Below are 10016 nucleotides of genomic sequence, written 5' to 3'. Positions count from 1 at the left end.
TTAGGTGCCTTTTTACTTCGGTACAATGTTAGGTAGTTATGCAAAAACTATAGATATTAAACTTTTAAGTGATTTTTTTATTATAAAGTTTTTTATTAAACGATGGCAAACTCGACAGCTTCTTAATTGACAATCGCTATATCAAATTTTATATTAAGTAACTATCTAAATTCGAACTGCATGTATCTTCGCCTGTACATACAAAATTATAGGTGTATCAATGGAACTCCAGTAATTAGGAGCTCTAAATATAGATTGAAATACTATTATACATATAAATAATATTCATGATAATAAGACATGCAAAGTGAAAAAAACATATTAAAATATTTAAAATTATTTATTTAACGAGATACAACGCTACAAAAATATACCTTTTTTTAAATTCAAATTTATTTTATTTACCTTACCCTTACACAAAACGTATAAAAAATATTCGACGTATAAATATCCAAAAAGTATAATATGCCCATATATGCACATATTATCAGATCTAATAAGTTATAATCTAAATAGTAATAACATTGGTATAAACGGTGCCTCTATACAATATAAAAACAAAACATAAGTAGGTACCTTTACAAATTTAGACGGTACACAATACTTCATATATTTTATGTGGTATTTCATTTCCAGCGAAAGACATGTACATCACTTTGTGACTGGGATGGACCTGAAAAGGAAATTAATGGAATTAAATTATTATGATGAGTTAATGGGCCAGCTAGCTATTATATATATAAACCAGTTATTTTGATTTAAAAACTACTGAACCGATTTTGGGAACATTTCTATGGGACTAATCTATATCTTCTTTCGAAAAAAAAAAATCCGTTTATAACTGACGTAGTTATAAGGTAACAAACATAAAAAAAAAACAATCGAAATAAGAACCTCCTTCTTTTTGAAGACGATTGAAAATATTTATTTAACGAAACCTATAAAATAGCCAACAGAATACCTCTAATTATTTTTATGCTAACATATGTGTCTTCATTAAACTATACCTACTTTATAATATTAGTAAAAATGTAAATATACAACAGTCTAACGATACATCGTTACATTAACGGAATGATGTTATCATTAAGAGAAAATTAAAAGCATTCTCTTTATATATGTAACATAGTATGTCAAATAAATAAAATAGATAGCCCGTTCGATGAAAAGTTATAACTGTCACCTACAGATATGAATAGCACCGTAAACATCACGGAAAACACTGTAATAAACTTTTTTTTATGCAACTTAGAATGGCAAACAAGCTGACGGCCCACCTGATAGAAAGTGGTAACCGTCGCCAATAGACATGAGCAGTACCATGGGCATAACAAAATAATAAACATATGGTAATTTTACTGTCATATTCCACCTTTTCAACCGAAACAGGTACGCAAGTACGTATATAACATTAATTTTAACAAATAATAAGTGCCACACACACCAATTGCTTGATTTTGTTAAGCTTTTTTCGAAAATGGAATGGTAACCGCCTGCGCTATCGATATATGTTGGCAGGGCATAAATTAAGGATAATAGGTAAGGATGAATTTAGGTCAGTTAACTTATCAGGCATTGGGCAAAGTGTAGGACATCTCCTGCCAAATGAAGTGACGACCTGAAATGCATTGCAGGAAGTCAGTGGATGCAGGTGGCTCAGGACCATTATTTATGGCAGTCTACAGGGAGGCCTATATCCAGTAGTGGACAGATGCCTGATATGATGAACATGACGAATGTATCAGTGAGAACGGCGTGGAGATGCCTGACGGAGCATTGCTAGCAATAGCAACGAGGTCTTTTAATCTTATCACTACATAACACCTAGTCCTGGTTCTCAAGCTAGGAAACCAGTTTTATAAGGAATCAAGCAATGAGCAAAAAAAAAATAAAAATATAATATGCATACCTTGCCAGGTGTCAATGATCCCTGCTGTCTAGCTCTGCCCACAAACAAAGTTTCTCCAGAGTATGTACTACCAGCTGCAATAGCGTTAGGTGGCACTGCACCATCTTTGCTCTCCACCCATCTCACTTTTTCTGGGCGAGCACATAACACCTGTAAATTTTTGTATTTAATTAAAGCAATTTAATATAAGTTTACTACAATAGTAGTTTATTAGTAGTATAACATTTATTCTATGTTACAGTACAAGCCGTTCCATCAGTCAGTATTTGATAATATTGAGCCAGATTAATCAATGAAAAGTATTTCTTAATTTTATTAATATAATAAAATTGAACTAGACGATGTCTTTATATATTTAAGAAAAAATAATATGTATAGATTAAATAAGACCAATAAATTTCAAGACAATATTTTTTACAATTTTTTTCTGTTTGTCAGTATGTTTGCTCCAGTATTACATAACAACTACTGCACCAAATTGTATGTGGTTCACATAGTGTATTCCTGGAGGTCTAACTTAAAATTTGATATATGTTTCGTCTTGATACGCCATCTAGAAATGACCTATTTTATTGGTTTTCCTACTTCTATTATCCACACGTACAAAGTAGAGGGCAAAAAGCTGGTATATAATAAAGGCAACTAAAAATATTGTTTATTATCAACTATTCTAAAATAGGGTAGTTTCACAAAATACCTTTATAGATACTACCATCAAATATAATACAAATGAACAAAAAAAATTTTATGGTATGCATTTTATCCCCATTGTTCTTTATGCCATAGTTGTTTAATGCATATGCAATACATACTCGTTTTACTAGTTGATCATATTTTCGTCTTCGATATACGTAATGTAAATTGGTTGTTTTACTTTAGTCGAATTTCCTCGATTAAAACTATTAATAGAAATCATTATTAGCAATGGATGATGAAATATGTGCTCAGATTTAAAAGAATCCATTCAGATTTTTTTAGCAATGTAAGAACTATTTATCCTGTCTAACAAGTATAACAATATGCGTAATATTTTTTATCTCATAAAAATTTCTTCATGAACCAAAACAAAGTGCAAAGTTTCACAGATGTTTAAATATTAGCAGGCGATAACGATTCAGAAAACTAAGCGAATGATACATATAAGTTTTATGAATTACTGATGAATTGTATACTTTTATCTATTGTCATTAAAACGATATGAATTTAGAAGACACCATGCCGTATATGAAACAGTTAGTTACCTAAAACTTGATTTACACATATCCGGCGGGCAATTTACTTGTTGAATTTAAAATTTACATTATAATTTACTATGAGAATAAAACTAACTTCAAGGTTAATTTCATAAATATGCTTCCTTACTAAACTACTTAATATGGCATAAATACGAAATTAAAATCTACAGATAGTAAAAGAATTATCAAAATCTTGGTGAAGATATTATATTTGTTACTCACAAATAAAAAAAAAAAATTAAACGAATTGAGAATCTGCTCCATTTGTAAGTCACTTAAAAATTATAATGTACCTATTAGCTGACCTGGCTAACTTTGTTGTGCCACCAGCCGCCATCTACCTCTCAAGTTAGAGCAAACAATTCAATTTATTTTCACTTACGTTCATTTTTAAATTTCATTAAAATAAATTGAGTGGTTTTAAATATTAGCATGAACGAATGATAGTGACACGGAATTTTTATATATAAGAAGATACGATACAGATGTAGTAAACCTTAATATAAATAGTAGTTACTTGCCTCAAAATTTTGCACAGAATTTTCCTTGCCACCCCAAGGAACATAAGCGGCACGATGTTTAATTGCTAGTTTTCCAGGTATTATGTCTCCTTCATGCCGAGCTCTGATCACCCAAAGAGGACTACCATCATGACCTTCATACCCTGCGACAACTGCTTTGTCTGTGAGAGCGGCTGCACTGGATGGAGTGGAGTGAATCCACTCGACTGCCGCTGGAATATTTATAAATTTTTTTTAATGAGAAAAATATGAAAGTGCTGAGCTGGTCTCGAAGAGTAACATGACTAGATAAGATTAAAAATGAATTTATTTGTGGTAGGTTAAAAGTTGACCCTGACTGAAAAAACTCACAGAAAGTTTTAGATATATATATATATAGTCAGATAATGAGGAATTAGATAAGAAAAAATTTTGTGAATACCCAAACAAAAAAGAGGTAGAGCATGACCCCTGCTACCTTATGCACAAGTATGGGAAAACATTAATTAGAAAAGAAATTACTCGATACGATGATCCGGGTCAGAAATACCTGGCCTTGCAAAATTAGGAGGGCCAACTAACATAAAGTAATAATGAACAAAGTGCAAGCAGAAGATAATTAATAATAAAAAATACAATTTCTTAATGAGAAATCTTTGAATGTGAATTATTTAACAGCACAGTGTAAAAACGATGACTAAGGATAGATAATATTTATACTAAAATGTTAAATTCTGAAAGCTGGTAAAGCGATTTATTGTCACACAGACAAATTAATAATATATTGCTCTGCTCCACAGCAGTGATATAAATAGACCTTTGATGTTAAAAATTATATGCATAAGATTATCCATAATTCATACAAAATTTCTATGTCAGTTTTATGGGTTGTCTAAACAGAAAAATACATTTGAAATGTTTTCTTTTTTTATTATATTTAAGAGTTTCCTATCAAACCTATGAGGAGGAATAGAGCAAGATGCGAGATAATGTTGCTTTATTCTATTTTAGACAAGTGGTAGTGAAATTATATATTTTTAGTAAACAGTTTTACAATTAATCGTGAACATCTGGAAGGGTGTGTAACTGCACACAGAATAGTTACTGCTACAGTAGAATGTTATTCTCTGCACATTAAAACTGATAATATCTAATATACCAAAAAGTAAAATTCATTTTCATTAGAGTTTCCTCTTGTCAGTGCAACTAATTCATGCATCTTCCTCCAGCCAGTTCTATCCCAGGCCATATCCTTTATCTCCCTTTATTTTTCTATCGAAAAAGTAAAATATGTTATCTATAATACAATTAACTTAGAGTCTTTAAAATGTGGTGCTGGAGAAGGATGGAGAAAATTAGCTGGACGGATCAAAATAGTAAAGAGGAGGTCCTACTTAGGGTTAAGAAAAAGAGACAAATTATAAGAACTATTGAGGTCAGTAGGAAAAAAATGTTAGGGCACTTTATAAGACATGATAAATTTATGAACATTCTAATTGAAAATAAGATAGAAGGAAGGAGGGGAAGAGGCAGATCAAGGCATAGTTACATTAGGTAGATCAAGGACAATATTGGTATTGTGTTGTATCAAGAGGTGAAAAGACTCACAGAAAATTGTAGTGAGTGGCAAGAGTTCTACCAACAAAAGCCCAGCTTTTAAATATGATAGATAGATAATACAATTAAACTGTATAATATATTTGCACAGAAAAAAGAAGAATTACTATAATGACAAAATTTATAAAAGAAATTGATATTGCTATTTGGTGTTTTGATTATATATTCATGTTTTAATATGATAATTTAAATTTCTTTGAATGCAACATAATTTATGGTAAATTAAAAAGAAAATTGTTCTTTTAACAAGAAAATATTAAACATATATACTTACATGTAAAACCTTGCGGTGTCACATTTGGATATCCTGGTTGTGGTGGGGTTACATTTGGGTAGCCCATGTGCTGTGGAGTTACATTTGGGTAACCAGGTTGTTGAGGAGTCACATTTGGATAGCCAGGGTAAGCATATCCAGGTGCCGATGGTTGTGGTACAGCAGGATATGACATTGCACTGGGTGGAGGATTATTAGGTGCAGGTTGCCCTGGTTGATTTGGGTATGGATTGAATCCAATAGGATATGGACCCTGGTTAATACCAGGATAGCCTGGCTGTCCAGTTGGTGGAGCATAATAACCAGGTTGAGTTGGTGTTGGATTAATTGGGGTTTGTCCTGGATCTGAAAAATACAATGCAATTTTTAACAAAACAATCATATTGTAAAATTATTTCTTTTAATAGTTTATCTATTAGATCATTCATCTATAGAATGGTAAACCATACAAAACAATACTAGAAAAGCTAACTAGTTAACTTGATAGAAAACATTAACTTTATATCAAGTTATATATTTTTTTGTTTTTTTATGCAACTGAGAATGACAAACAAGCTGATAGCCCACCTGATGGAAAATGGTAACCATTGTCTATAAACACAAACAGTAACATGGATATAACAGAGTATACTATTTCACCCATGATACATTGCCATTCCTGAGGACTAAGTGTTATGCTTATACACTGCGTAAATTTATTGCCATTTATTGCCCTTTGTTCCAAAACCAGCTATACGAACAGAACAGTGTCACGGTAGAAATACGAATGGGACAGAAGTACCCAAGAAAACTACTTTTGTACAAAGTCTCCCTTTGGTAATCGTCACATTAAGATATTATAAAAAAAATACTATTGATATACTGCAAACTCTATTGCAAACTATATGGTAAGATAAACCAATAACATATTATTCAGTTAGTGAATTTGTTTGTTACCCTTAGAACCTTAATGATTAAAATCAATCACTATGAAATTATAAATTATTGCAACATATGTATAGGAGATGAGATGAAGAAGTATATTATTTATCTCTGTAATGTGGTCAGTCACTAGTAAAAGTAAGTTATTATTACTATTACAGCTGGCCTCTTAAAACTGTGCATAGTCTCAGACATCTTTGTGAAGTTTAGTTTGCTTGCTTGTTTAGGGTATATACTAGATAATTGCCTATGGTTAATTTTACATATTTTTATTATTATTTTGCTTACACAGCAAAAGCATCTTCTATTTACAATATCTATTCATATTTAATTAGAAATTAATAAATATTATGCAATAATATATTTATCATGACAATTACAATATAGCTAGAACTAGATTTTCCTGTATACTATGTGTATTATAATTAGTATATAGGAAAAATAATATTTCTTAAATTATTACTTGGTAATGAGCCATTTGAGAATCATTGTAATGTTGTTTCCAAAGTAACAAAGTCCGTTTCCCAACAATTTCATAACACGGATAAATAATTTTCAATGATTCATAATTAACCTGTACATATCTCTTTATTAGTACTAACAGGGTATATTTTAATTCTACAATGATTATTATAAGTCGTTTATAAAGTTTTATTTATTATTAATTATAATTATCGGTTAGAATTATATGTATAAACAAAAGGGTGCGATAAAAAAAAGAAATATTTTTAGTACTTACATCCAGACATTTTCACCGATTTACAGAAAAAAAGTGTAATTAAATCCTCTTTACAACAAAATGTATTGGAAGACGATAGGTAGATATTGGATACACTAATTTACTAGCAAATAATCTAATAAAAGAATTGTTGAGTATTTTTATATAAGTATTTCATGTACACAAAAGGTAATCAGAAGTAAACAAACCAAGACAAACCATATAATGACGTGTCAATGACGCATCTATGACGTCATTTGTCAGATAGTGAATATGTTACCATATATTTGATGGTACTCGATTCTATTAATTGTTTAATCGATATACGATAAAATAAATCATTAACTATTAATCACTCATAATTGGGTGGTATACTTACGGTTTTCACAGATCTATTAGGTATTTATTGTTATATAGTCGATTAATTTAAATTAATTATTAATAATTAATGTATGTATGTTGTAAGTTAGATATTCAATAGTATTTGGAGTAAATTATTTAAATCTATTTGGAGTTGGTATGCGTCTCTATTAGATGGATTGTGAGGGCTTGTATTTGACTATGTCTGACGAGCCCTGCGTTAAGACAGTAGACTCATTGGTAATATTGCCATATAGGGAAAGACCTTGTAACGAGGATGAGATCCATAGCAAACAGTAAATATATTTTGTATTAACATTATTATTACGGCAGTGTTTTGATGGAATATCGAGTACAATTAACAGTTCGCAGCATTATTCATAAAATGCAGGCAACACAATAAAATACGAGATCATACGTTATGTCTGCGACTGAAGGACTTGTATCCATGGTCATGAATAAATTTAAAAAAAAAGGTCATACGGATACAAGCCTGTACTTATTCCAGACAAATCGTTATAGTCGTAGAATACTGTCGGATCTTTATATGTAATATTCGTCTAATCCGTCAGTATTCTACGACTATGCCGAAATTATCATATTGAAGACTAGGCAGCATGGTCTCTGACCTTAGCCTGTTCCACAACAATACAAGCAGAAGTGTTAATACAAGCAGAAGGAGGCAAGTCACCCATGGTTTCTTTAAAACTCGATATCTGAATTTAAGAATTGAGGTGATGTGGTATTTTTTTTGATGGGTGAAAGTGGTATGGTAACCCCGCTTGCGCTAATGGGATACGCTGGCGGAGCACCAGTGAAGCGTGATAGACGAGAATAAAAAAAGAATGAAAACAGGCCAGTTAACCCATCATGATGAATTCACCAGGAATTAACCATCGACTTGGTTGGGTATATTACTAGCAATGGGATTCTCAGTCTCCATTACTAACAATCCCTTTTCCCCCTGTGATGTGGTATTCGTGTAAATGACACAAAATCGGAAAAACAAAAATAAATTTTAACATATAAAGGAATAGTGTACTTCGTTCTGTTATTTAGGTATTATTAATTTGTATACTGATGTTGGGTTTATTATTTTGCAATAAGTATAGGCTGGCATTTAGGACACACAAAATTTACAGTTTAATGCGATGCCCATTGAAATTGGTCACATGGGTCTTCAATTATAAGTTTTGAGAGTTTCACATAACAAGGCGGATGTCTCCCGAGACTTGAGGCGGCGACAAAATAGGGTTGCTTACCGTTTATAAATACACCTAGAACACTTTAAATTATTTCCTACCGAACTTACTTATGGCAACGATGGATTGGATATAAAGGACTTTTTTTTAATTGATGATAATAGAATGGTAATTTCGCCTGTGCTATCGGTATATATTGGCGGAGCACCCGTGAGGATGAAAAGGCACAATGGGCTAACCTGTTAGCCCATTGTGACGCATTTAACCATGAATTAGTCATGATAGTTTTCAGGGGGAACCGCGAGGAAGTCGACCTAAAAGGGTATATTGATAGTAGTAATATGGACAAATCTTCTTATTATTAATAATCTCTTCCCCTCAATATGGAGGATTACCCCTTATAACAAGTTATGGAAGTGAGTTAGGTTAAACATTAGGTTAATAATGATTGAATTATTTGTTTCCTGTGGTGTGTTATTTTGGTTTTAATGGAAGAAAATGAAATAGTCATTCCGTTTCGCTATTTATTGGTTTACGATGGCAGGATACCATTGAGGGATGAAAAACGAGGATGAAGCCAGGTCAGTCAGTTGGCCCATTGTGACGAATAAATACAACAGAAATCTACTATAAGTTTCTAAGGAGATTATGTGGACCTTGACCGGAAAGGCCATATTACTAGTAATGGGTCATTAACTGCGTTACTAATAATACCCTATAGTAATGTATTAAGTAAATTAAAAATGCTCAAATTTTGAGTGACAAAATCAAAGGTTACATATAAATATGCAAGTTATATTGTACTTTATATAAATTTTATTGTAATTATGTAGCTACGACAGAAGTGATTTTAATCTACTGACAATTTAAAAGCAATAATAATCAAATGGATATTAATTCTCTGAAAGGAATTATAAAACTTAGTTTTACGTTGATTTCATCAAATGTCTAATCAATTTAGATAGCCGTCGACTTACATTATAAAATATAATTTAAAATATGGCCCTCGAGGTTACTCAGCTAAGGGCCGGTTCGAAATTATGATTTAAAAAAGGAAATTCTAGATTTGACTCCAATTGTGTATGTTCAATTGTAAATCGATTTTAATAATAATTTTTATTAACGGAATATTTTTAAAGCAATTTGGGCGCCAATGTATTTACCAGAGGGAGACTTTGTACAAAAGTCGATTGCTTGGGTACCTCTGTCCCATTTGCGTTTCAACCGTGAAGCAGTTGTGTTTGCTGTGTTTCGGTTCGAAGGGTAGGATATGGCGTGAA

At 31.5% G+C, this 10016-nt stretch overlaps 1 protein-coding gene across 1 annotated transcript; it reads right to left on the bottom strand.

The window, feature by feature from the left end:
- Nucleotides 1-325: 325 nt before the first annotated feature.
- Nucleotides 326-7417, bottom strand: LOC113518756 (uncharacterized). The gene is made up of 5 exons (XM_052894133.1): nucleotides 7196-7417; nucleotides 5536-5880; nucleotides 3666-3877; nucleotides 1910-2059; nucleotides 326-673 (listed from the first exon to the last, which is right to left on the bottom strand). Exons 1-5 carry the CDS (start codon nucleotides 7203-7205, stop codon nucleotides 587-589), a joined length of 804 nt encoding a protein of 267 aa, XP_052750093.1. The 5' UTR covers nucleotides 7206-7417; the 3' UTR covers nucleotides 326-586.
- Nucleotides 7418-10016: the final 2599 nt, after the last annotated feature.

Source organism: Galleria mellonella, unplaced genomic scaffold, assembly GCF_026898425.1.
Source record: "Galleria mellonella isolate WM207_F2 unplaced genomic scaffold, CSIRO_AGI_GalMel_v1 utg1914, whole genome shotgun sequence".
In the NCBI taxonomy this organism is placed as follows: domain Eukaryota; kingdom Metazoa; phylum Arthropoda; class Insecta; order Lepidoptera; family Pyralidae; genus Galleria; species Galleria mellonella.
Note: the sequence above shows the minus strand (reverse complement) of the source record. Positions and strands in the feature narration are given on the sequence as shown.